Below are 26,849 nucleotides of genomic sequence, written 5' to 3'. Positions count from 1 at the left end.
TCATGATTTGAAAAAGTCATGTGTACAAAAAATTGACTTGAAAAAAAATCATATTTTTTAAAAAAATCACGTTTTTTAAACATGATTTTCATGTGAACATGACTTTTCATGTTTACCGAAACATGATTTTAAAAACATGATTTTTTTTTTTTAAAAAATTTGAAACGAACGTTTTTAAAAAGCACGCGATTTTTTCAAAAACATTTTTTTACCGTTTTGCCGATGGAACATTCCACGCTAAATAGTCCACATTGGCCGTTTGACTCTGCCGGAGCCCACGGCCACGACGATTTCTCCCCCCCCCCGTTAGTGCACAAAAAGGCGAACGGCGTTGAAAAAAACTTTTTTTGTTGAAAATACAAAAAGATAAAAAAATTAATCATAATCCCGAGGTCCCCCACCCCCCCCCCCCCCCCGCCCGCAGGGCAATATCCAACATCCAAGCAAAGGAGACTCCAACTAAGTGACCGAGCCCATGCGTAGTCACGGCGGGGTGGGGGGGGAGATGGTGGTCCTGCTGCTGCTGCTGCTGCTGCCGTGCGGTCTAACCTAGGGGCACCCCCAGTGGCAGCTGTCCCTGTGCGGTGCAAGGCGATCGTCACCGGAAGAAGGGTTATGGGGGGGGGGGGGCTCGGCCGGGTTGGGGGGCTAGGCCGGGTTGGGGGGCTAGGCCGGGTCGGGGGGGCTAGGCCGGGTTGGGGGGGCTAGGCCGGGTTGGGGGGGCTAGGCCGGGTTGGGGGGCTAGGCCGGGTTGGGGGGGCTATGCCGGGTTGGGGGGCTAGGCCGGGTTGGGGGGCTAGGCCGGGTTGGGGGGCTAGGCCGGGTTGGGGGATCTAGGTCGGGTTGGGGGGCTAGGCCGGGTTGGGGGGCTAGGCCGGGTTGGGGGGCTAGGCCGGGTTGGGGGGCTAGGCCAGGTTGGGGGGGCTAGGCCGGCTTGGGGGGCTAGGCCGGGTTGGGGGGCTAGGCCGGGTTGGGGGGCTAGGCCGGGTTGGGGGGCTAGGCCCGCTTGGCATGTAAAACCACCGCCACCGTAACCGCCCGCCATCCTTCTCCCGCACCTCCGATTACCACGGTCGGCTACATCCGGTGCGAAAGAAGTTCACCACGTGTACACACGTACATCGGTAACAACAATAACAATACTGCTGCTGCTGCTGCTTCGGCACGACGGTCACGCCGGAATTCATCACCGGTTCAGCCCGAGCCATCACCGCGTCACACAAAGTCGGCGCGACCATCCACGTCGAAGTCGCGTGGCCCGGTGGTCGAGTGGAGGCCGCGGGGCACCGCGCGAGCCGCCCCCCTTGGCCTGCGCCCGCCCGCCGGCTCCCGTGCCGCTTCCCCGGCGCCGGCACCCACCGCCAGTGACGGCGCCGCGCCGGCATCGCCGCCGCCACACGGCCGGCTCACGGTGAGCTCGCACGGCCGTCCCCTCGGCACCGACGCCAAATCGGCGGTCGGCGGGCACCGCACCAGCGTGGAGCGGAAGGTGCCGGAGGGCACCGGGGACGCGGCGCCACCGGCAGCGTCCGGGCGAGCACACGGCGGTCTCGGCTCGTGCCGCGGCTCCTCCGCTGTTGCCGCGGTGCCACCGGTGGTGCGCTGTTCCGCCGGCGCAGCGCCGGCGACGCCGCCGCGATTGTGCCGGGCATCCGCCAGGTTGATCCGCGACAGCTTCACCTGCACCACCCGCACAGGGGCGAACGGCTCCTCCGTGCCGCCGCCGCCGCCGGCGCCGGCGCCGCCGCCCACCTCACGCCGCACCACCGCCACGCAGCCGCCACCGGCACCGGCGCCCGGCCTCGGTGACGGCGCCACCGTCGGGGTTTGCCGGAGCGCCGGCTGCACCGCCGCGGCAAGCGGCGCCGGCACGGGTTCCTCCACGGAGCCGCCAGCGGCGCCGCCGGCGCCGCCGCGACGGGGAAACGCGTCCGGAGATCCGGCGCCCGCAGAGGAGGGAGAGGCGGACGGGGAGGCGGCGGCGGCGGCGGCGGCGGCGGCGGGAGACGCGGCATCGAGCGGGAACGCCGGCGCCGTTGACGCCGCACCCTCGCCCTGCACCTCGGCGGCGGTGTCGGCGTCGTCGGCGCCGGGCGCCGGCGAGGACGCCGGCGAGGGCGCCGGCACCGGCGAGGGCGCCAGCGAGGGCCAGTGAGAGATGAGCAGCTGCACGACGCGCGCCTGGCTCGGGTAGTCGGCCAGCGAGGAGAGGGGGCCGCTGCAGGGGGCCCCCCCCCACGACGGAGGCGACGCCGCCGCCGCCGCCGCCGCCACGCTGGGGGCGGGCCGCGACCTCATCAGCGTCGGCCCAAACACGATGCCCAGGTTCCCGGCCGACATCTTGTTCTCCTTCTCACAGCGGGACACCCTGGGTGGGGGGGGAGGAGGGGGGTGTCACGTGGGGGGGCAGGGGGAATGGGGGACAGAGTGGGGGACGCGTAGGCAAGCCGCGTGCTCTGCCGCTCACCCCCTCGCTCCGCAATGTCAGTCACGGTGGTGTTCCGTTACAGCCAATATTTAACTTTCAAGTACCGTCGCTGAGCGTGGCACGCCAGACACTGCAGACTGTACACTCTTCCACTGGTATTTGGGCAACTGTGTACACCCACCTCCGATTAGCAGCGTACGGTGCGAAATAAGTTCAACGTACCAGTAGGCACTCACCACTCGGAGGAACCGTGAACTCAGTTACTCGCCCACCCGCTTACGAATCCACTCACCCACCGATCCACTCACCTCGCTTACCCACTCGCTCGCTCGACCACTCACCCCCTTGCTCAGCCACTCGTTCACCCACTCACCCCCTGGCTCACCCACTCGCTTAACCACTCACCCCCTTGCTCAGCCACTCGCTCAACCACTCGCCCCCTTGCTCACCCACTCGCTCAACCACTCACCCCCTTGCTCACCCACTCGTTCACCCACTCACCCCCTTGCTCACCCACTTGCTCACCCACTTGCTCACCCACTCGCTCAACCACTCACCCCCTGGCTCACCCACTCGCTCAACCACTCACCCCCTTGCTCACCCACTCGCCCAACCGCTCACCCCCTGGCTCACCCACTCGCTCAACCACTCGCCCACTCGTTCACCCACTCACCCCCTTGCTCACCCACTCGCTCAACCCTTTTCTCACCCATTCGCTCGCTCGCCGCACTCACCCCCGTCGCTCACCCACCCGCCTCCACCCCTCCCCCCGCCACCACCACAACTCACCGGTGCAGGTGAGCAACGATGTATTCCAGGGTGGAGCGGTTAGGCTCCGGCAAGCACACCAGCAGCGCTTTCAGCTGCCCTGCGATGCCGCCGCCGCCGTCTGACAAGAGCGCCGGTGGGGACGCAGAGAGCGGCGACGGAGGAGGAGGTGGAGAGTCGTGGCCCGGGGAGCCGTCGGGCGCCAGCGGCCCCGGCGAAGCCGGGCCGTCCCGCGCCAGCCCGGATGAAGCGGTGGTACAGGTCGGCCGGGATGATGGGCTCCGGCAGCTGGGGACGGAATGTGAGCGGCGGCTCCTCGCTTAGAGGGGACGGTGGTGGTGGTGGTGGCGGCGGCGGTGGTGGCGGTGGTGGCCGTGGTGGTAGCGGCGGTGGTGGGGGTGGTGACAAGGTGGCAGAGGCAGTAGTGGCGGTGATCCTGGTAGTCACGGCGGCAGTGATGAGGACGCTGATGATGATGATGATGATGCTGGTGTTGACGTTGGCACTGCATCTTTGCGTTTGTGTGTCTTTGACTCTGTTTGTGTGTCTGTGTGGTGGTCGTGCAGTGGGGTTAGCGCGCTGCGCTGCGAACCCGGCGGGCGACGCGAGTTGGATTCCCGCTCACGGCCAAAACCAGTGACGATTATCTGAACCGGTCGTGGGCCTCCCCTAAGTCGACTCAGACTCAAAAATGTGCACCTGGCGCGTTGCCACTCGGGGAGACAAAGACGGCCAGGCGGGGGCGGTGGGTCCGGCCACACCACCCCATCGTGTTCCTTTGCCGGGCCTTCACAGGCGCTGCTGCAGCTCGTCAACAGCGCTTGCCCCGCACAACCCGCTAGAGGCTACTTTGGGCGTTCTGGTGGCTATGAGATGTTAACTACCTCGCCTGGTTTACAGGAGGTCGTGGGATCGATTCCGGCCCTGACGCCCGCTGGTGTATATTTGGAGTTTGCGGTGTCTCTATCTCATCATCATCATCACGGTGGCTATGAGATGTTAACTACCTCGCCTGGTTTACAGGAGGTCGTGGGTTCGATCCCGACCCTGACAATACCTGCTGCTACTGTATATTTGGAGTTTGCGTCTCTCTCATCATCATCATCACGGTGGCTATGAGATGTTGACTACCTCGCCTGGTTTACAGGAGGTCGTGGGTTCGATCCCGACCCTGACAATACCTGCTGCTGCTGCTGTATATTTCTAGGAGTTTGCATCTCTCTCTCTCTCTCTCTCCCTCCCCGTGGTGGTCGCGTGGATTTTTCTCCGGGTCCTCCGGTTTTTCCCCCCTCCGCATTCAGAATCGACGTGGCGCCTTTGATGACCATTTGGCTGCTGCTATAAATGTCCACACGCCGACGACGGCGACGATGGTGGAGCGACAACAAGCCGCCACCTTTGGTCGAGCTGCCAGGTGGGAGGGGGAGGGAGGGAGGGAGGCGCCTTACCTGGAAAAATCTTTTTTTTTTAACTATTGATGCTTTTAGTGTCTCGATCTTCTCACCTGGCGCAGGTAGAGCTTGAGGACATTGCTCACATCGTGCGGGGAAGCCTGCTGTAGATCGGGGGGGGCCCCCGGGCGTGCCCCCTCCATGGCCTGGCAGAGACGCTCCACGCGAGACTTCACCCCGTTCACTCGGTAGATCCCCTGCATGCACGCACGCACGGCGGCGGTGAGCGGCGTGTCCGGTGAGCGGTCCGGTGAGCGGCGAGCGTGTCCGGCGAGTGCCCGGAGCATATCCGGTGAGTGGCGAGCGTGTCCGGCGAGTGGTAAGTCCGGTGAGTGGTGAGTGTTTTTGCTGAACGGTCTGGTGAGTGTTTACATTACGAGACCTCCTTTGCCAGTAACAAGATAGAGTATCTTATTCTTAGCTCTTTCGGTAAAGTCACGTTGAAGGGAAACAATAAAATAATAAAATATAGATAAAACAATAAAAATTCTCACGACGTTTCGACCATAACACAAACGGTCGTCATCAGGCGTGTCGGTTTGCATTAATTAATTTATTTTTAAACGGTGTATTTATTTATAAAAAACGTCAGTGCCACGCGCAGCGATTTGGGAGTTTATTTAGAAGGACGAGTCCATCCATGTTCCGAAAAGAGGAGGGGGGAGACGAAAAATTAATGTATGCTGTCTGAAAGCCACTGTAAGCGTGAACAATCAATTAACACCTGAAATGGTTAATGAAATCTTTCCAATGATTGCTAAGCCAGAATCCATCTTCTCGGTTGAAATTGTCTCTGTGCTTGTATATGTGGATAGCCTCATGAACGAATCTCCCATGGTAGCCAGATGGCTTACAAAGAACCTCTGTCTTGGAAAAGTTTTGAATTATATAAATTTAAAAAGAGGGATGACATTGTAGTCCTCTCAGCTGACAAGGGCAATGCTACTGCCATCATGGATAAAATAGAATACAACAACAAAATTAAATAATTACTCGATGGACTCGTCCTTCTAAATAAACTGCCAAATCGCTGCGCGTGGCACTGATGGTTTTTTTAAATAAATAAAAATAGACACCGTTTTGAAATTAAATAATTAATGCGGGCCGACATACCTGATGACGACCGTTTGTGTTATGGTCGAAACGTCGTGAGAATTTTTATTGTTTTATATATATTATTATTTTATTGTTTCCCTTCAACGTGACTTTACCGAAAGAGCTAAGAATATGAATTACTGCAGTCACGAAAGCTTTAAACCAAAACATAGTATCTTGTTACTGGCAAAGGAGGTCTCATAATGTAAGTGCTTACCCCGAGCTCTTAATACTCTGATAGTGCGCCGTTTTTGAGTTGTACGCCTTTTGGCGTCTTCTGGTCCAACACCAGTGGAGACTAAAGGGCTCTAAGAAAAGCCGTCTCGGGTGTGGACCAATCAAATTCAAGGACAGTGCCAATATAATTATTATCAGAGTTGTCTATTTTGTTTGCATTTTTGACTGCTTGTGTTGTGGTCATTGCAAACACGATGCCTTGAATAAAGGTGTCAGTTTTTGTGCCAGTTAAAAGGGTAAAAACCTGTTACTAGGCCTGGTGAGTGGTGAGCGTTCTCAGGCGAGCACCTCGCGAGTGTGTGGTGGCGAGGTTCGGCGGGTGACATGAGCGTGTTCGCGTCGGACATGCCCACCCCCCCCCCCCCACCACAAACCATACCCCCCACCCCCCCCCTCCGCCCCCCACACCCCCCACCACACCGGCGCTGAGTGGACACCGGCGGTCACCGGCACCCCCACCTTGAGCGTCATGGCACGCCGCTCGATCTCGCTCACGCACAGCCGCACCGGCTCCGGCACGCCGCTCGTTTCGTCGCGGTGCAGGGTGGCGGCCGCCGCCGCCGCCGTCGCCGGTGAAGCCAGCGGGGAGGGCGGAGCGGCGCGGCACTCGCGTGAGCAGCGCACCGCCAGGGACTCCAGGCACTTCTTGTGGCACGCCAGCAGGCACTGGGCGGGCAGCACAACGGCCAGAGGGTGAGAGGACGACTCGGGGGCGGGGGGAGAGAGGACGGCACGTGGAGAGAGAGAGAGAGAGAAAGAGAAAGGACGACTCGGACAAGCAGAGAGAACGACTCGGACAGAGAGACAGAGAAAGAGAGAGGACGACTCGGGGCGGGGAGAGAGGACGGCTCGTGGAGAGAGAGAGAAAGGACGACTCGGAGACTGAACGTCTCAGAGAGAGAGAAAGGACGACTTGGACAAGCAGAGAGAACGACTCAGACAGAGAGACAGAGAGAGAGAACGACTCAGACAGAGATGCAGAGAGAAAGGACGACTCGGACAAGCAGAGAGAACGACTCAGACAGAGAGACAGAGAGAGAGGACGACTCGGACAAGCAGAGAGAACGACTCGGACAGAGAGACAGAGAAAGAGAGAGGACGACTCGGACAGAGACACAGAGAGAGAGAACGACTCAGACAGAGAGACAGAGAAAGAGGACGACTCAGACAGAGAGACAGAGAAAGAGGACGACTCAGACAGAGACACAGAGAGAGAGAACGACTCAGACAGAGACGCAGAGACAGAGAGGACGACTCAGACAGAGAGACAGAGAGAGAGGAAGGACGGCTCGGAGACTGAACGCCTCAGAGAGAGAACCGACTCTGGGAGAGAGGACGGCTCAGAGAGAGAGAGAGAAAGGACGACTCGGACAAGCAGAGAGAACGACTCAGACAGAGAGACAGAGAGAGAGAGAGGACGACTCAGACAGAGACAGAGAAAGAGAGAGGACGACTCAGACAGAGACGCAGAGAGAGAGGACGACTCGGGGGGGAGAGAGGACGGCTCGTGGAGAGAGAGAGAGAAAGGACGACTCGGACAAGCAGAGAGAACGACTCAGACAGAGAGACAGAGAGAGAGAGGACGACTCAGACAGAGACGCAGAGAGAGAGGACGACTCAGACAGAGAGACAGAGAGAGAGAAAGGACGACTCGGAGACTGAACGTCTCAGAGAGAGAGAAAGGACGACTCGGACAAGCAGAGAGAACGACTCAGACAGAGAGACAGAGAGAGAGAACGACTCAGACAGAGATGCAGAGAGAGAGGACGACTCGGACGGAGAGAGGACGACTCAGACAGAGACACAGAGAGAGAGAACGATTCAGACAGAGACGCAGAGAGAGAGGACGACTCAGACAGAGAGACAGAGAGAGAGGAAGGACGACTCGGAGACTGAACGTCTCAGAGAGAGAACCGACTCGGACGGAGAGAGGACGGCTCAGAGAGAGAGAGAGAGAGAAAGGACGACTCAGACAAGCAGAGAACGACTCGGACAGAGAGACAGAGAGAGAGGACGACTCAGACAGAGAAAGAGAGAGAAAGGACGACTCAGACAAGCAGAGAGAACGACTCAGACAGAGAGACAGAGAGAGAAAGGACGACTCAGACAGAGAGACAGAGAGAGAGAGGATGACTCAGACAGAGACGCAGAGAGAGAGGACGGCTCGTGGAGAGAGAGAGAGAGAGAGAAAGGACGACTCAGACAAGCAGAGAGAACGACTCAGACAGAGAGACAGAGAGAGAGAGGACGACTCAGACAGAGACGCAGAGAGAGAGGACGACACGGGCGGAGAGAGGACGGCTCGTGGAGAGAGAGAGAAAGGACGACTCAGAGAAGCAGAGAGAACGACTCAGACAGAGAGACAGAGAGAGAGGACGACTCAGACAGAGATGCAGAGAGAGAGGACGACTCGGACGGAGAGCGACTCGGGGACTGAACGTCTCAGAGAGAGAACCAACTCGGGGAGAGAACGACTCGGAGAGAGAGAGAGAAAGGAAGACTCAGACAAGCAGAGAGAACGACTCAGACAGAGAGACAGAGAGAGAGAGAACGACTCAGACAGAGAGACAGAGAGAGAGGAAGGACGACTCGGAGACTGAACGTCTCAGAGAGAGAACCGACTCGGGGAGAGAACGGCTCGGAGAGAGAGAGAGAGAAAGGACGACTCAGACAAGCAGAGAGAACGACTCAGACAGAGAGACAGAGAGAGAGGACGACTCAGACAGAGACACAGAGAGAGAGGACGACTCAGACAGAGAGACAGAGAGAGAGGACGACTCAGACAGAGACAAAGAGAGAGAGGACAACTCAGACAGAGACACAGAGAGACAAAGAGAGAGAGAGACAGACAGATAGAGACAGACAGACAGAGAGAGACAGAGAGACACCGAGAGATACAGACAGAGAGACACCGAGAGAGACAGACAGAGACAGATAAAGAGACACAGACAGACATAGACAGATAGAGACAGATAGACAGATAGAGAGACACAGACAGATAGAGACAGACAGAGACAGACAGATAGAGAGACACAGACAGAGACAGAGAGACAGAGAGACACCGAGAAAGACACAGACAGAGAGACAGACAGAGAGACACCGAGAGAAACACAGACAGACAGAGACAGACAGAGACAGACAGAAACACACAGAGACAGATAGAGAGACAGAGAGACAGATGGAGACAGAGAGACAGACAGAGAGACACCGAGAGAGACACAGACAAACAGATAGAGACAGACAGAGAGACAGATAGAGACAAACAGAGAGACAGATAGAGACAGACAGAGAGACAGAGAGACAGACAGAGAGACAGACAGACAGAGAGACAGACAGACAGAGAGACAGACAGACAGAGAGACAGACAGACAGACAGATAGAGACAGATAGAGACAGATGGAGACAGAGAGACAGACAGAGAGACAGACAGAGAGACAGACAGAGAGACAGACAGATAGAGACAGAGAGACACACAGAGAGACACACAGAGAGACAGACAGAGAGACAGAGAGACAGACAGAGAGACAGAGAGACAGACAGAGAGACAGACAGACAGATAGAGACAGAGAGACACACGGAGAGACACACAGAGAGACAGACAGAGAGACAGACAGACAGATAGAGACAGAGAGACACACAGAGAGACACACAGAGAGACAGACAGAGAGACAGACAGAGAGACAGACAGACAGAGAGACAGACAGAGAGACAGAGAGACACACAGAGAGACAGACAGACAGACAGAGAGACAGACAGACAGATAGAGACAGAGAGACACACAGAGAGACACAGACAGACAGAGAGACAGAGACACAGACAGAGAGACACACAGAGAGACAGACAGAGAGACAGACAGACAGATAGAGACAGAGAGACACACAGAGAGACACACAGAGAGACACACAGAGAGACAGACAGAGAGACAGACAGAGAGGCAGACAGACAGAGAGACAGACAGAGAGACAGAGAGACACACAGAGAGACAGACAGACAGACAGAGAGACAGACAGACAGATAGAGACAGAGAGACACACAGAGAGACACAGACAGACAGAGAAACAGACAGAGAGACAGACAGAGAGACAGACAGAGAGACAGAGAGACAGACAGACAGACAGAGAGAGAGGGGAGCCAGGGGGATGGTGTGCCCACCTCCTGGCACTCGGCACCCTGGAAGTAGATGAGCGTGTCGCAGGCACGGCAGCGCGACGGTGCACGCAGCTTGCGCAGGCGGTGCGAGCGAGCCGCCTCCGACAGCACCGCCTTGGTGAAGGACGACGACGAGGAGGAGGAGGAGGAGGGGGGGGAGGAGCACACCCCCTCGGGGCCCCCCGCTCCAGACGACGCGGCCCCCATCGCCGGCCCGTCTGCGAGACGCACGCACGGGGACGGTAGTGACGGTGGTGACGGTGATGGTGACGGTGATGGTAGTGACTGTGGCGACGGTGATGGTGGTGACTATGATGGTAGTGACGGTGGCGACGGTGATGGTGGTGACGGTGATGGTGGCGACGGTGATGGTGGCGACTGTGACGGTGGTGACGGTGATGACGACGGTGATGGTGGTGACGGTGATGGTAGTGACGGTGATGACTGTGACGGTGGTGACGGTGGCGACTGTGACGGTGGCGACGGTGATGGTGGTGACGGTGGTGACTTTGATGGTAGTGACGGTGGTGACGACGGTGGCGACGGTGATGGTGGCGACGGTGATGGTGGTGACGGTGACGGTAGTGACGGTGGTGACTTTGACGGTGGCGACGGTGATGGTGGCGACGGTGATGGTGGTGACGGTGGTGACTTTGATGGTAGTGACGGTGGTGACGGTGATGGTAGTGACGGTGGTGACTATGATGGTAGTGACGGTGATGGTAGTGACGGTGATGGTAGTGACGGTGGTGACGGTGATGGTAGTGACGGTGATGGTAGTGACGGTGGTGACGGTGATGGTAGTGACGGTGATGGTAACGGTGGTGACTGTGACGGTGGTGACTGTGACGGTGGTGACGGTGATGGTAACGATGGTGACTTTGACGGTAGTGACGGTGATGGTGATGGTAACGGTGGTGACTGTGACGGTAGTGACGGTGATGGTGGCGACGGTGATGGTGGCGACGGTGATGGTAGTGACGGTGGTGACTTTGACGGTTGTGACGGTGATGGTAACGGTGGTGACTGTGACGGTGGTGACGGTGATGGTAACGGTGGTGACTATGATGGTAGTGACGGTGATGGTAGTGACGGTGATGGTAGTGACGGTGGTGACTGTGATGATAGTGACGGTGATGGTAGTGACGGTGGTGACGGTGATGGTAGTGACGGTGATGGTAGTGACGGTGGTGACGGTGATGGTAGTGACGGTGATGGTAGTGACGGTGATGGTAGTGACGGTGGTGACGGTGATGGTAACGGTGGTGACTGTGACGGTGGTGACTGTGACGGTAGTGACGGTGGTGACTGTGATGGTGGTGACTGTGACGGTAGTGACGGTGGTGACGGTGATGGTAGTGACGGTGATGGTAGTGACGGTGGTGACGGTGATGGTAGTGACGGTGATGGTAGTGACGGTGGTGACGGTGATGGTAGTGATGGTGATGGTAACGGTGGTGACTGTGACGGTGGTGACTGTGACGGTGGTGACGGTGATGGTAACGATGGTGACTTTGACGGTAGTGACGGTGATGGTGATGGTAACGGTGGTGACTGTGACGGTAGTGACGGTGATGGTGGCGACGGTGATGGTGGCGACGGTGATGGTAGTGACGGTGGCGACGGTGATGGTGGTGACTATGATGGTAGTGACGGTGATGACGACGGTGATGGTAGTGACGGTGGCGACGGTGATGGTGGTGACTATGATGGTAGTGACGGTGGCGACGGTGATGGTGGTGACGGTGATGGTGGTGACGGTGATGACGACGGTGATGGTAGTGACGGTGGCGACGGTGATGGTGGTGACTATGATGGTAGTGACGGTGGCGACGGTGATGGTGGTGACGGTGATGGTGGCGACGGTGATGGTGGTGACGGTGACGGTAGTGACGGTGGTGACTTTGACGGTGGCGACGGTGATGGTGGCGACGGTGATGGTGGTGACGGTGGTGACTTTGATGGTAGTGACGGTGGTGACGGTGATGGTAGTGACGGTGGTGACTATGATGGTAGTGACGGTGATGGTAGTGACGGTGATGGTAGTGACGGTGGTGACGGTGATGGTAGTGACGGTGATGGTAGTGACGGTGGTGACGGTGATGGTAGTGACGGTGATGGTAACGGTGGTGACTGTGACGGTGGTGACTGTGACGGTGGTGACGGTGATGGTAACGATGGTGACTTTGACGGTAGTGACGGTGATGGTGATGGTAACGGTGGTGACTGTGACGGTAGTGACGGTGATGGTGGCGACGGTGATGGTGGCGACGGTGATGGTAGTGACGGTGGTGACTTTGACGGTTGTGACGGTGATGGTAACGGTGGTGACTGTGACGGTGGTGACGGTGATGGTAACGGTGGTGACTATGATGGTAGTGACGGTGATGGTAGTGACGGTGATGGTAGTGACGGTGGTGACTGTGATGATAGTGACGGTGATGGTAGTGACGGTGGTGACGGTGATGGTAGTGACGGTGATGGTAGTGACGGTGGTGACGGTGATGGTAGTGACGGTGATGGTAGTGACGGTGATGGTAGTGACGGTGGTGACGGTGATGGTAACGGTGGTGACTGTGACGGTGGTGACTGTGACGGTAGTGACGGTGGTGACTGTGATGGTGGTGACTGTGACGGTAGTGACGGTGGTGACGGTGATGGTAGTGACGGTGATGGTAGTGACGGTGGTGACGGTGATGGTAGTGACGGTGATGGTAGTGACGGTGGTGACGGTGATGGTAGTGATGGTGATGGTAACGGTGGTGACTGTGACGGTGGTGACTGTGACGGTGGTGACGGTGATGGTAACGATGGTGACTTTGACGGTAGTGACGGTGATGGTGATGGTAACGGTGGTGACTGTGACGGTAGTGACGGTGATGGTGGCGACGGTGATGGTGGCGACGGTGATGGTAGTGACGGTGGCGACGGTGATGGTGGTGACGGTGATGGTGGTGACGGTGATGACGACGGTGATGGTAGTGACGGTGGCGACGGTGATGGTGGTGACTATGATGGTAGTGACGGTGGCGACGGTGATGGTGGTGACGGTGATGGTGGCGACGGTGATGGTGGCGACGGTGACGGTAGTGACGGTGGTGACGGTGATGGTGGTGACGGTGATGGTGGCGACGGTGATGGTGGCGACTGTGACGGTGGTGACGGTGATGACGACGGTGATGGTGGTGACGGTGATGGTAGTGACGGTGATGACTGTGACGGTGGTGACGGTGGCGACTGTGACGGTTGCGACGGTGATGGTGGTGACGGTGGTGACTTTGATGGTAGTGACGGTGGTGACGACGGTGGCGACGGTGATGGTGGCGACGGTGATGGTGGTGACGGTGACGGTAGTGACGGTGGTGACTTTGACGGTGGCGACGGTGATGGTGGCGACGGTGATGGTGGTGACGGTGGTGACTTTGATGGTAGTGACGGTGGTGACGGTGATGGTAGTGACGGTGGTGACTATGATGGTAGTGACGGTGATGGTAGTGACGGTGATGGTAGTGACGGTGGTGACGGTGATGGTAGTGACGGTGATGGTAGTGACGGTGGTGACGGTGATGGTAGTGACGGTGATGGTAACGGTGGTGACTGTGACGGTGGTGACTGTGACGGTGGTGACGGTGATGGTAACGATGGTGACTTTGACGGTAGTGACGGTGATGGTGATGGTAACGGTGGTGACTGTGACGGTAGTGACGGTGATGGTGGCGACGGTGATGGTGGCGACGGTGATGGTAGTGACGGTGGTGACTTTGACGGTTGTGACGGTGATGGTAACGGTGGTGACTGTGACGGTGGTGACGGTGATGGTAACGGTGGTGACTATGATGGTAGTGACGGTGATGGTAGTGACGGTGATGGTAGTGACGGTGGTGACTGTGATGATAGTGACGGTGATGGTAGTGACGGTGGTGACGGTGATGGTAGTGACGGTGATGGTAGTGACGGTGGTGACGGTGATGGTAGTGACGGTGATGGTTGTGACGGTGATGGTAGTGACGGTGGTGACGGTGATGGTAACGGTGGTGACTGTGACGGTGGTGACTGTGACGGTAGTGACGGTGGTGACTGTGATGGTGGTGACTGTGACGGTAGTGACGGTGGTGACGGTGATGGTAGTGACGGTGATGGTAGTGACGGTGGTGACGGTGATGGTAGTGACGGTGATGGTAGTGACGGTGGTGACGGTGATGGTAGTGATGGTGATGGTAACGGTGGTGACTGTGACGGTGGTGACTGTGACGGTGGTGACGGTGATGGTAACGATGGTGACTTTGACGGTAGTGACGGTGATGGTGATGGTAACGGTGGTGACTGTGACGGTAGTGACGGTGATGGTGGCGACGGTGATGGTGGCGACGGTGATGGTAGTGACGGTGGTGACTTTGACGGTAGTGACGATGGTAACGGTGGTGACTGTGACGGTGGTGACGGTGATGGTAACGGTGGTGACTATGATGGTAGTGACGGTGATGGTAGTGACGGTGGTGATGGTGATGGTAGTGACAGTGGTGACTATGATGGTAGTGACGGTGATGGTAGTGACGGTGATGGTAGTGATGGTGGTGACGGTGATGGTAGTGACGGTGATGGTAGTGACGGTGGTGACGGTGATGGTAGTGACGGTGATGGTAACGGTGGTGACTGTGACGGTGGTGACTGTGACGGTAGTGACGGTGATGGTAGTGACGGTGGTGACGGTGATGGTAGTGACGGTGATGGTAGTGACGGTGGTGACGGTGATGGTAACGGTGGTGACTGTGACGGTGGTGACGGTGATGGTAGTGACGGTGATGGTAACGGTGGTGACTGTGACGGTAGTGACAGTGATGGTAGTGACGGTGATGGTAATGGTGGTGACTGTGACGGTGGTGACAGTGATGGTAGTGACGGTGATGGTGGTGACGGTGATGGTAGTGACGGTGATGGTGGTAACGGTGATGGTGGTGACGGTGATGGTAACGGTGGTGACTTTGACAGTAGTGACGGTGATGGTGATGGTAAAACGGTGGTGACTGACGGTGGTGACGGTGATGGTAGTGACGGTGATGGTAGTGACGGTGATGGTAACGGTGGTGACTGTGACGGTAGTGACGGCGATGGCAGTTGACAGTAGTGATGGTAGTGACGGTGACAGTAGTGACGTTAACGGTGATGGTAGTGATGGTGACAGTAACAGTGACAGTAGTGACAGTAACGGTGATGGTAGTGAAGGTGACGGTGATGGTAGTAACAGTGACAGTAACGGTGATGGTAGTGACGGTGACAGTAACGGCGATGGTAGTGACGGTGACAGTAATGGCGATGGTAGTGACGGTGACGGTGACGGTAGTGACGCTAACGGTGATGGTAGTAACAGTGACAGTAACGGTGATGGTAGTGACGGTGACAGTAACGGCGATGGTAGCGACGGTGACGGTGACGGTAGTGATGGTGACGGTGATGGTAGTGACGCTGACGGTGATGGTAGTGACGGTGACAGTAGTGAAAGTAACGGTGATGATAGTGACGGTAACGGTGACGGTAGTGAAGGTGACGGTAGTGACGGTGACGGTGACAGTAGTGACGCTGACGGTAGTGACGGTGACGGTGATGGTAGTGACGCTGACGGTGATGGTAGTGACGGTGACAGTAACGGTGACGATAGTGACAGTAACGGTGATGGTAGTGACGCTGACGGTAACGGTAGTGACATTGACGGTGATGGTAGTGACGCTGACGGTGATGGTAGTGACGGTGACAGTAACAGTGACAGTAGTGACAGTAACGGTGACGATAGTGACGGTAACGGTGACGGTAGTGACGCTGACGGTGACGGTAGTGACATTGACGGTGACGGTAGTGACGCTGACGGTGATGGTAGTGACGGTGACAGTAACAGTGACAGTAGTGACAGTAACGGTAACGATAGTGACGGTAACGGTGACGGTAGTGACGCTGACGGTGACGGTAGTGACGCTGACGGTGACGGTAGTGACGCTGACGGTGACGGTAGTGACGCTGACGGTAGTGACGCTGACGGTGATGGTAGTGACAGTAGCAGTGACAATAGTGACAGTAACGGTGACGGTAGTGACGCTAACGGTGACGGTAGTGACGCTGACGGTGACGGTAGCGACGCTCGTGACGCCGCGCCGCTCACTCTCGTGGACAGAGGGGGGAAAGGACGACTCACAGAGCGAGGGAGGATGACTCAGAGAAAGAGAGAGAGAGAACTCAAAGAGGGATAGGGGGGGGAGAGGGGGGGCGGATTACTCGCACAGACAGGGGAGGACTCGGAGAGAGGGCGAGCGTGGGCGAGCGTGGGCGAGCGTGGGCGAGCGTGGGCGAGCGTGGGCGAGCGTGGGCTACCCCCGTCGGCAGGGCTGCACGGGTCGGTGTCGTCGAGGTCGTCAACGGAGGACATGGTGCCTGTGGACGGGGTGCGGGGCAGCTTGCGGATGAAATCGCCTGGGTGCAGACGTCACACGGTGGAGGTGGGGGGGGAGGGGAGAGGGCGAGAGGGGGATCATGCTATGATCTACAGCCCCTTCGCTAATTTTCAGAGAGGGGGCTGCCACTTTCACCGATACCATATGAAACCATCGGTGGTTGGACAGCAGCAGCGGCGGCAGGACGATGATGGGGGTGCGACAGGAGGCGCACTGAGGGCCACCAGGGGCCGCCAGTGTCTCGCGGTGGCCTTGCAATGAAGAACCACTGCTCTAGGCGATCACCGCCATCAAAGATCACCCCCCGCCATTTTAGGGCCTTAACAGACTGTCGGGGCAAGTGCCGTTAGTAAGTGGCAGCACCGACAAAGCCCGGCACACTGTGGCAGACGAGGGGGGTTGGCGGTCAACACCACCACCACCACCACCACCACGGCCCGCCCGGCCGCCTTTGTCTCCCTAGGCCCAGATATGGGCACCGCGTTGGCGAGGAGATGTTAACTGCCGAGACCAACTCGGCCTCAAACGAGTACCTGGTGCAGTGTGTAAACATCACCGCTGGGGAGACAAAGGCGGCAGCTGTACCGGCCTTAACATCTCGTCACAGTGGCTAGGAGATGTTAACTACCTCGCCTGGTATACAGGAGGTCGTGGGTTCAATAATGACCCTGACGCCTGCTGTATATTTGGAGTTTGCATGTGGCTAGGAGATGTTAACTACCTCGCCTGGTATACAGGAGGTCGTGGGTTCAATAATGACCCTGACGCCTGCTGTGTATTTGGAGTTGCATGTGGCTAGGAGATGTTAACTCTCTCGCCTGCTATACAGGAGGTCGTAGGTTGAATTCGACCCTGACTCCTGCTGTATATTTGGAGTTGCATGTGGCTAGGAGATGTTAACTCTCTCGCCTGGTATACAGGAGGTTGTGCGTTCAATAATGACCCTGACGCCTGCTGTGTAAATGGAGTTGCATGTGGCGAGGAGATGTTAACTACCTCGCCTGGTATACAGGAGGTCGTGGGTTCAATAATGACCCTGACGCCTGCTGTGTATTTGGAGTTGCATGTGGCTAGGAGATGTTAACTCTCTCGCCTGCTATACAGGAGGTCGTAGGTTGAATTCGACCCTGACTCCTGCTGTATATTTGGAGTTGCATGTGGCTAGGAGATGTTAACTCTCTCGCCTGGTATACAGGAGGTTGTGCGTTCAATAATGACCCTGACGCCTGCTGTGTAAATGGAGTTGCATGTGGCGAGGAGATGTTAACTACCTCGCCTGCTATACAGGAGGTCGTGGGTTGAATCCCGACCCTGATGCCTGCTGTGTATTTGGAGTTGCATGTGGCTAGGAGATGTTAACTACCTCGCCTGCTATACAGGAGGTCGCGGGCTCGATCCTGACCCTGACGCCTGCTGTATATTTGTAGTTTGCATGTGGCTAGATGTTAACTACCTCGCCTGGTACACAGGAGGTCGTGGGTTCAATAATGACCCTGACACCTGCTGTGTATTTGGAGTTGCATGTGGCTGGGAGATGTTAACTCTCTCGCCTGGTATACAGGAGGTCGTGGGTTCAATAATGACCCTGACGCCTGCTGTATATTTGTAGTTTGCATGTGGCTCGGAGATGTTAACTACCTCGCCTGCTGTACAGGAGGTCGTGGGCTCGATCCTGACCCTGATGCCCGCTGCTGTATATTTGGAGTTTGCATGGTTCTCCCCGTGGTCGCGTGGATTTTTCTCCCAGCCCTCCTGTTTGTTTCCTCCGCGTTTATAGAATCATGGGTTTAAGAGTGTTTGGACGCTAATCGATTTCCAGGCGATAAGCCACTCCGTTGAGCTATCATTTGTGATAGCCAGGTCGCTTGTGAAAAAGAGCTACGTAGTTCACCGGTGCCTCACCTTGTAAAAATAAAAATAAGTTGAGCTCAGTTTAATTATTCGCCGTCACTGATACGCTGCTGGCTTTGAGCAGGAATTCGAACTCGGGTCACAGGGTGTGTGCAACCACTGCACCCACCGCTCTCCGTATATACACACACACAAAGACAAAGGATCCTCCCCACCATGTAGCTGTTAACAGGCCGCTGGGGCAAGGGCTGTTAGCAAGTAGCAGCAACGGCAGTGTTGGCTGGCACCGTGGCACCACGAGGTGGATCTGCGTGGTTGTGGTGGAGTGGTTGTGTGGTGGCATGGTGCGGTGTGGATATGGTGTGATGTGGCAGTGTGGTTGTGGTGGTGGTGGTGATGATGATGGTAGTAATTGTGGTGCTTGCGGTGGTGATGGTAGTAGTAATTGTGGTGGTGGTGGTGGTGGTGATGATGATGGTAGTAATTGTGGTGCTTGCGGTGGTGATGGTAGTAGTAATTGTGGTGGTGGTGGTGGTGATGATGATGATCGTAGTAATTGTGGTGCTTGCGGTGGTGATGGTAGTAGTAATTGTGGTGGTGGTGGTGATGATGATGATGGTAGTAATTGTGGTGCTTGCGGTGGTGATGGTAGTAGTAATTGTGGTGGTGGTGGTGATGATGATGATGGTAGTAATTGTGGTGCTTGCGGTGGTGATGGTAGTAGTAATTGTGGTGGTGGTGGTGGTGATGATGATGGTAGTAATTGTGGTGCTTGCGGTGGCGATGGTAGTAGTAACTGTGGTGGTGGTGGTGATGATGATGATGGTAGTAATTGTGGTGCTTGCGGTGGTGGTGGTGGTGATGGTAGTAGTAATTGTGGTGGTGGTGGTAGTAATTGTGGTGCTTGCAGTGGTGATGGTAGTAGTAATTGTGGTGGTGGTGGTGGTGGTGATGATGATGGTAGTAATTGTGGTGCTTGCGGTGGTGATGGTAGTAGTAATTGTGGTGGTGGTGGTGATGATGATGGTAGTAATTGTGGTGCTTGCGGTGGTGATGGTAGTAGTAATTGTGGTGGTGGTGGTGATGGTAGTAGTAATTGTGGTGGTGGTGATGGTAGTAGTAATTGTGGTGGTGGTGGTGGTGCTTGTGGTGATGATGGTAGTAGTAATTGTGGTGGTGGTGGTGATGGTAGTAGTAATTGTGGTGGTGGTGGTGCTTGTGGTGGTGATGGTAGTAGTAATTGTGGTGGTGGTGGTGGTGATGGTAGTAGTAATTGTGGTGGTGGTGGTGGTGGTGATGATGATGGTAGTAATTGTGGTGCTTGCGGTGGTGATGGTAGTAGTAACTGTGGTGGTTGCGAAGGTGGTAGCACCAGCCGCCCGTGCCCCCCTGCGCGTCGCTCATGGAGCAGGTGGTGGTTCCGGTCGTGCGGTGGTGTGGCTATGGTGGTGGTGGTGGTGCGGTCGTGCGGTTGTGGTGTGGTTGTGGCCGCCAGGTGCCACCTACCGGGGCTGGCGGAGGGCGAGTCGAGCGAGCGCGACTCGCTGCTGCCGCTACCGCTGTCCGTGTCGCTCACCCCGCCCACCAGCCAGCTCCTGCCCCGCGACGCCTCACCTGCAACCGCGCCACACCGCCACACCGCCACACCACACCGCCACACCGCCACGCCACACCGTGAGCGCACCGCACGCGGGCGCCGCGTCAACTCGCGCCGCTACCGACGCCCGCCGTCAACGCACGCCTACCGCACACCCTGCCGCCCACCGTGCTCCGCCCCCCTTCCGGCGTGGCTCACCCTGCCCCCCACTGTGCCGCCCCCACGTCTCACTGTGCCCCCCTCCCTCCCCCCCCCCGCGGCTCACCCTTGCCGTTGAGCTTGAGCGAGCCCTTGGAGTCGCCACGGGGAGGAGGAGGAGACGCGACGGAGCACTGCTCAGAGCTCCCGGAGTCCTCACGGCCCAGCTTACGCTCCCTGGACACCCACGCATGCACACGCACAGACACACACACACAAATAAAGACAAAGATCCCCCGCATTGCCTTCGCAGACTGTTGGGTCAAGTGCTGTTAGCGAGCGCCCTATGAAGGCCAGAATGGCACACGAGGGGGTGGGTGGCCAGCACCACGCCCGTCCGCCTTTGTCTCCCTAGTGGCGATGTTTACTACACAGCACCAGGTACTCATTTGAGGCCGAGTCGACCTCGGGGAGGCCCAGGACAGTAAGTGTAAGTCTATGTCTCTGTGTGTAAGTCTATGTCTCTGTATGCAAGTCTATGTCTCTATGTAAGTGTATGTCTCTGTGTGTAAGTCTATGTCTCTGTGTGTAAGTGTATGTCTCTGTGTGTATGTCTATGTCTCTGTATGTAAGTCTATGGCTCTGTGTGTAAGTCTATGTCTCTGTGTGTAAGTCTATGTCTCTGTATGTAAGTCTATGTCTCTGTGTGTTAAGTGTATGTCTCTATGTAAGTGTATGTCTCTGTGTGTAAGTGTATGCCTCTGTATGTAAGTGTATGTCTCTGTGTTAAGTGTATGTCTCTGTGTTAAGTGTATGTCTCTGTGTGTAAGTCTATGTCTCTGTGTGTAAGTCTATGTCTCTGTGTGTAAGTCTATGTCTCTGTATGTAAGTCTATGTCTCTGTGTGTAAGTCTATGTCTCTGTATGTAAGTCTACGTCTCTGTGTGTTAAGTGTATGTCTCTATGTAAGTCTATGGCTCTGTATGTAAGTGTATGTCTCTGTGTGTAAGTGTATGTCTCTGTGTGTAAGTCTATGTCTCTGTGTGTAAGTCTATGTCTCTGTGTGTAAGTCTATGTCTCTGTGTGTAAGTCTATGTCTCTGTATGTAAGTCTATGTCTCTGTGTGTAAGTCTATGTCTCTGTGTGTAAGTCAATGTCTCTGTGTGTAAGTCAATGTCTCTGTGTGTGAGTCTATGTCTCTGTGTGTAAGTCTATGTCTCTGTGTGTAAGTCTATGTCTCTGTGTGTAAGTCTATGTCTCTGTATGTAAGTCTATGTCTCTGTGTGTTAAGTGTATGTCTCTATGTAAGTCTATGGCTCTGTATGTAAGTGTATGTCTCTGTGTGTAAGTGTATGTCTCTGTGTGTAAGTAAGTCTATGTCTCTGTGTGTAAGTCTATGTCTCTGTGTGTAAGTCTATGTCTCTGTATGTAAGTCTATGTCTCTGTGTGTAAGTCTATGTCTCTGTGTGTTAAGTGTATGTCTCTATGTAAGTCTATGGCTCTGTATGTAAGTGTATGTCTCTGTGTGTAAGTGTATGTCTCTGTGTGTAAGTGTATGTCTCTGTGTGTAAGTCTATGTCTCTGTGTGTAAGTCTATGTCTCTGTGTGTAAGTCTATGTCTCTGTATGTAAGTCTATGTCTCTGTGTGTAAGTCTATGTCTCTGTATGTAAGTCTATGTCTCTGTGTGTGAGTCTATGTCTCTGTGTGTAAGTCTATGTCTCTGTGTGTAAGTCTATGTCTCTGTGTGTAAGTGTATGTCTCTGTATGTAAGTGTATGTCTCTGTGTGTAAGTCTATGTCTCTGTGTGTAAGTCAATGTCTCTGTGTGTAAGTCAATGTCTCTGTGTGTGAGTCTATGTCTCTGTGTGTAAGTCTATGTCTCTGTGTGTAAGTCTATGTCTCTGTGTGTAAGTCTATGTCTCTGTATGTAAGTCTATGTCTCTGTGTGTTAAGTGTATGTCTCTATGTAAGTCTATGGCTCTGTATGTAAGTGTATGTCTCTGTGTGTAAGTGTATGTCTCTGTGTGTAAGTAAGTCTATGTCTCTGTGTGTAAGTCTATGTCTCTGTGTGTAAGTCTATGTCTCTGTATGTAAGTCTATGTCTCTGTGTGTAAGTCTATGTCTCTGTGTGTTAAGTGTATGTCTCTATGTAAGTCTATGGCTCTGTATGTAAGTGTATGTCTCTGTGTGTAAGTGTATGTCTCTGTGTGTAAGTGTATGTCTCTGTGTGTAAGTCTATGTCTCTGTGTGTAAGTCTATGTCTCTGTGTGTAAGTCTATGTCTCTGTATGTAAGTCTATGTCTCTGTGTGTAAGTCTATGTCTCTGTATGTAAGTCTATGTCTCTGTGTGTGAGTCTATGTCTCTGTGTGTAAGTCTATGTCTCTGTGTGTAAGTCTATGTCTCTGTGTGTAAGTGTATGTCTCTGTATGTAAGTCTATGTCTCTGTGTGTAAGTCTATGTCTCTGTATGTAAGTCTGTCTCTGTGTGTTAAGTGTATGTCTCTATGTAAGTCTATGGCTCTGTATGTAAGTGTATGTCTCTGTGTGTAAGTGTATGTCTCTGTGTGTAAGTCTATGTCTCTGTGTGTAAGTCTATGTCTCTGTGTGTAAGTCTATGTCTCTGTGTGTAAGTCTATGTCTCTGTATGTAAGTCTATGTCTCTGTGTGTAAGTCTATGTCTCTGTATGTAAGTCTATGTCTCTGTGTGTTAAGTGTATGTCTCTATGTAAGTCTATGGCTCTGTATGTAAGTGTATGTCTCTGTGTGTAAGTGTATGTCTCTGTGTGTAAGTCTATGTCTCTGTGTGTAAGTCAATGTCTCTGTGTGTAAGTCTATGTCTCTGTGTGTGAGTCTATGTCTCTGTGTGTAAGTCTATGTCTCTGTGTGTAAGTCTATGTCTCTGTGTGTAAGTGTATGTCTCTGCATGTAAGTCTATGTCTCTGTGTGTAAGTCTATGTCTCTGTGTGTAAGTGTATGTCTCTGTGTGTAAGTCTATGTCTCTGTGTGTGAGTCTATGTCTCCGTGTGTAAGTGTATGTCTCTGTGTGTAAGTGTATGTCTCTGTGTGTAAGTCTATGTCTCTGTGTGTAAGTCTATGGCTCTGTGTGTGAGTGTACGTCTCTGTGTGTAAGTCTATGTCTCTGTGTGTAAGTCTATGGCTCTGTATGTAAGTGTATGTCTCTGTGTGTAAGTGTATGTCTCTGTATGTAAGTGTATGTCTCTGTGTGTGAGTCTATGTCTCTGTATGTAAGTCTATGTCTCTGTGTGTAAGTCTATGTCTCTGTGTGTAAGTGTATGTCTCTGTATGTAAGTGTATGTCTCTGTGTGTAAGTGTATATCTCTGTATGTAAGTGTATGTCTCTGTGTGTAAGTCTATGTCTCTGTGTGTAAGTCTATGTCTCTGTGTGTAAGTCTATGTCTCTGTGTGTAAGTCTATGTCTCTGTGTGTAAGTCTGTGTCTCTGTGTGTAAGTCTGTGTCTCTGTGTGTGAGTCTATGTCTCTGTGTGTGAGTCTATGTCTCTGTGTGTGAGTCTATGGCTCTGTGTGTAAGTGTATGTCTCTGTGTGTAAGTCTGTGTCTCTGTGTGTAAGTCTATGTCTTTGTGTGTAAGTGTATGTCTCTGTGTGTAAGTGTATGTCTCTGTGTGTAAGTCTATGTCTCTGTGTGTAAGTCTATGTCTCTGTGTGTAAGTCTATGTCTCCGTGTGTAAGTGTATGTCTCTGTGTGTAAGTCTATGTCTCTGTGTGTAAGTCTGTCTCTGTGTGTAAGTCTATGTCTCTGTGTGTAAGTCTATGGCTCTGTGTGTAAGTCTATGGCTCTGTGTGTAAGTCTATGTCTCTGTGTGTAAGCCTATGTCTCTGTGTGTAAGTCTATGTCTCTGTGTGTAAGTCTATGGCTCTGTGTGTAAGTCTATGTCTCTGTGTGTAAGTCTATGGCTCTGTATGTAAGTGTATGTCTCTGTGTGTAAGTGTATGTCTCTGTGTGTAAGTCTATGTCTCTGTGTGTGAGTCTATGTCTCTGTGTGTACGTCTGTCTCTGTGTGTGAGTCTATGGCTCTGTATGTGAGTCTATGTCTCTGTGTGTAAGTCTATGTCTCTGTGTGTAAGTCTATGTCTCTGTGTGTAAGTCTATGTCTCTGTGTGTAAGTCTATGTCTCTGTGTGTAAGTCTATGTCTCTGTATGTAAGTCTATGTCTCTGTGTGTAAGTCTATGTCTCTGTATGTAAGTCTATGTCTCTGTGTGTTAAATGTATGTCTCTATGTAAGTCTATGGCTCTGTATGTAAGTGTATGTCTCTGTGTGTAAGTGTATGTCTCTGTGTGTAAGTCTATGTCTCTGTGTGTAAGTCAATGTCTCTGTGTGTAAGTCTATGTCTCTGTGTGTGAGTCTATGTCTCTGTGTGTAAGTCTATGTCTCTGTGTGTAAGTCTATGTCTCTGTGTGTAAGTGTATGTCTCTGCATGTAAGTCTATGTCTCTGTGTGTAAGTCTATGTCTCTGTGTGTAAGTGTATGTCTCTGTGTGTAAGTCTACGTCTCTGTGTGTGAGTCTATGTCTCCGTGTGTAAGTGTATGTCTCTGTGTGTAAGTCTATGTCTCTGTGTGTAAGTCTATGGCTCTGTGTGTGAGTGTACGTCTCTGTGTGTAAGTCTATGTCTCTGTGTGTAAGTCTATGGCTCTGTATGTAAGTGTATGTCTCTGTGTGTAAGTGTATGTCTCTGTATGTAAGTGTATGTCTCTGTGTGTGAGTCTATGTCTCTGTATGTAAGTCTATGTCTCTGTGTGTAAGTCTATGTCTCTGTGTGTAAGTGTATATCTCTGTATGTAAGTGTATGTCTCTGTGTGTAAGTGTATGTCTCTGTGTGTAAGTCTATGTCTCTGTGTGTAAGTCTATGTCTCTGTGTGTAAGTCTATGTCTCTGTGTGTAAGTCTATGTCTCTGTGTGTAAGTCTGTGTCTCTGTGTGTAAGTCTGTGTCTCTGTGTGTGAGTCTATGTCTCTGTGTGTGAGTCTATGTCTCTGTGTGTGAGTCTATGGCTCTGTGTGTAAGTGTATGTCTCTGTGTGTAAGTCTGTGTCTCTGTGTGTAAGTCTATGTCTTTGTGTGTAAGTGTATGTCTCTGTGTGTAAGTGTATGTCTCTGTGTGTAAGTGTATGTCTCTGTGTGTAAGTCTATGTCTCTGTGTGTAAGTCTATGTCTCTGTGTGTAAGTCTATGTCTCCGTGTGTAAGTGTATGTCTCCGTGTGTAAGTGTATGTCTCTGTGTGTAAGTCTATGTCTCTGTGTGTAAGTCTGTCTCTGTGTGTAAGTCTATGTCTCTGTGTGTAAGTCTATGGCTCTGTGTGTAAGTCTATGGCTCTGTGTGTAAGTCTATGTCTCTGTGTGTAAGCCTATGTCTCTGTGTGTAAGTCTATGTCTCTGTGTGTAAGTCTATGGCTCTGTGTGTAAGTCTATGTCTCTGTGTGTAAGTCTATGTCTCTGTATGTAAGTGTATGTCTCTGTGTGTAAGTGTATGTCTCTGTGTGTAAGTCTATGTCTCTGTGTGTGAGTCTATGTCTCTGTGTGTACGTCTGTCTCTGTGTGTGAGTCTATGGCTCTGTATGTGAGTCTATGTCTCTGTGTGTAAGTCTATGGCTCTGTGTGTAAGTGTATGTCTCTGTGTGTAAGTCTGTGTCTCTGTGTGTAAGTCTATGTCTTTGTGTGTAAGTGTATGTCTCTGTGTGTAAGTGTATGTCTCTGTGTGTAAGTGTATGTCTCTGTGTGTAAGTCTATGTCTCTGTGTGTAAGTCTATGTCTCTGTGTGTAAGTCTATGTCTCCGTGTGTAAGTGTATGTCTCCGTGTGTAAGTGTATGTCTCTGTGTGTAAGTCTATGTCTCTGTGTGTAAGTCTGTCTCTGTGTGTAAGTCTATGTCTCTGTGTGTAAGTCTATGGCTCTGTGTGTAAGTCTATGGCTCTGTGTGTAAGTCTATGTCTCTGTGTGTAAGCCTATGTCTCTGTGTGTAAGTCTATGTCTCTGTGTGTAAGTCTATGGCTCTGTGTGTAAGTCTATGTCTCTGTGTGTAAGTCTATGTCTCTGTATGTAAGTGTATGTCTCTGTGTGTAAGTGTATGTCTCTGTGTGTAAGTCTATGTCTCTGTGTGTAAGTCTATGTCTCTGTGTGTAAGCCTATGTCTCTGTGTGTAGGTCTATGGCTCTGTGTGTAAGTCTATGGCCTGTGTGTAAGTCTATGGCTCTGTGTGTAAGTGTATGTCTCTGTGTGTAAGTCTATGTCTCTGTGTGTAAGTGTATGTCTCTGTGTGTAAGTCTATGTCTCTGTGTGTAAGTGTACGTCTCTGTGTGTAAGTGTACGTCTCTGTGTGTGAGTCTATGGCTCTGTGTGTAAGTGTATGTCTCTGTGTGTCAGTGTATGTCTCTGTATGTAAGTCTATGTCTCTGTGTAAGTGTGTCTCTGTGTGTAAGTGTATGTCTCTTTGTGTAAGTCTATGTCTCTGTGTGTAAGTCTATGTCTCTGTGTGTAAGTCTATGTCTCTGTGTGTAAGTGTATGTCTCTGTGTGTAAGTTTATGTCTCTGTGTGTCAGTGTATGTCTCTGTGTGTAAGTCTATGTCTCCGTGTGTAAGTCTATGTCTCTGTGTGTAACTAGGTCTCTGTGTGTAAGTCTATGTCTCTGTGTGTAAGTCTATGTCTCTGTGTGTAAGTCTA

General features: G+C 53.2%; 1 protein-coding gene across 1 annotated transcript in view; it reads right to left on the bottom strand.

Moving 5' to 3' along the window:
* Window positions 1-298: 298 nt before the first annotated feature.
* LOC116958225 (rho GTPase-activating protein 45-like) overlaps window positions 299-26,849 on the bottom strand; it is a 123,197-nt gene continuing 96,646 nt past the window's right edge. The window contains exons 16-24 of the mRNA XM_076056184.1: window positions 20,282-20,391; window positions 19,926-20,033; window positions 16,489-16,587; window positions 10,132-10,346; window positions 6,439-6,645; window positions 4,701-4,844; window positions 4,593-4,603; window positions 3,218-3,484; window positions 299-2,368 (exon numbers count right to left, since the gene is read on the bottom strand). Coding sequence (XP_075912299.1) covers window positions 1,216-2,368; window positions 3,218-3,484; window positions 4,593-4,603; window positions 4,701-4,844; window positions 6,439-6,645; window positions 10,132-10,346; window positions 16,489-16,587; window positions 19,926-20,033; window positions 20,282-20,391 — 2,314 coding nt within the window. The 3' untranslated portion in view covers window positions 299-1,215. The remainder of the gene's footprint in view (window positions 2,369-3,217; window positions 3,485-4,592; window positions 4,604-4,700; window positions 4,845-6,438; window positions 6,646-10,131; window positions 10,347-16,488; window positions 16,588-19,925; window positions 20,034-20,281; window positions 20,392-26,849) is intronic.

The sequence above is a fragment of the Petromyzon marinus genome, chromosome 74 (assembly GCF_048934315.1).
Source record: "Petromyzon marinus isolate PM22_M1 ecotype Great Lakes invasive population chromosome 74, UKy_Petmar_22M1.pri1.0, whole genome shotgun sequence".
Taxonomy (NCBI): Eukaryota; Metazoa; Chordata; class Hyperoartia; order Petromyzontiformes; family Petromyzontidae; genus Petromyzon; species Petromyzon marinus.
This window is presented reverse-complemented; position numbering and strand designations above follow the sequence as displayed.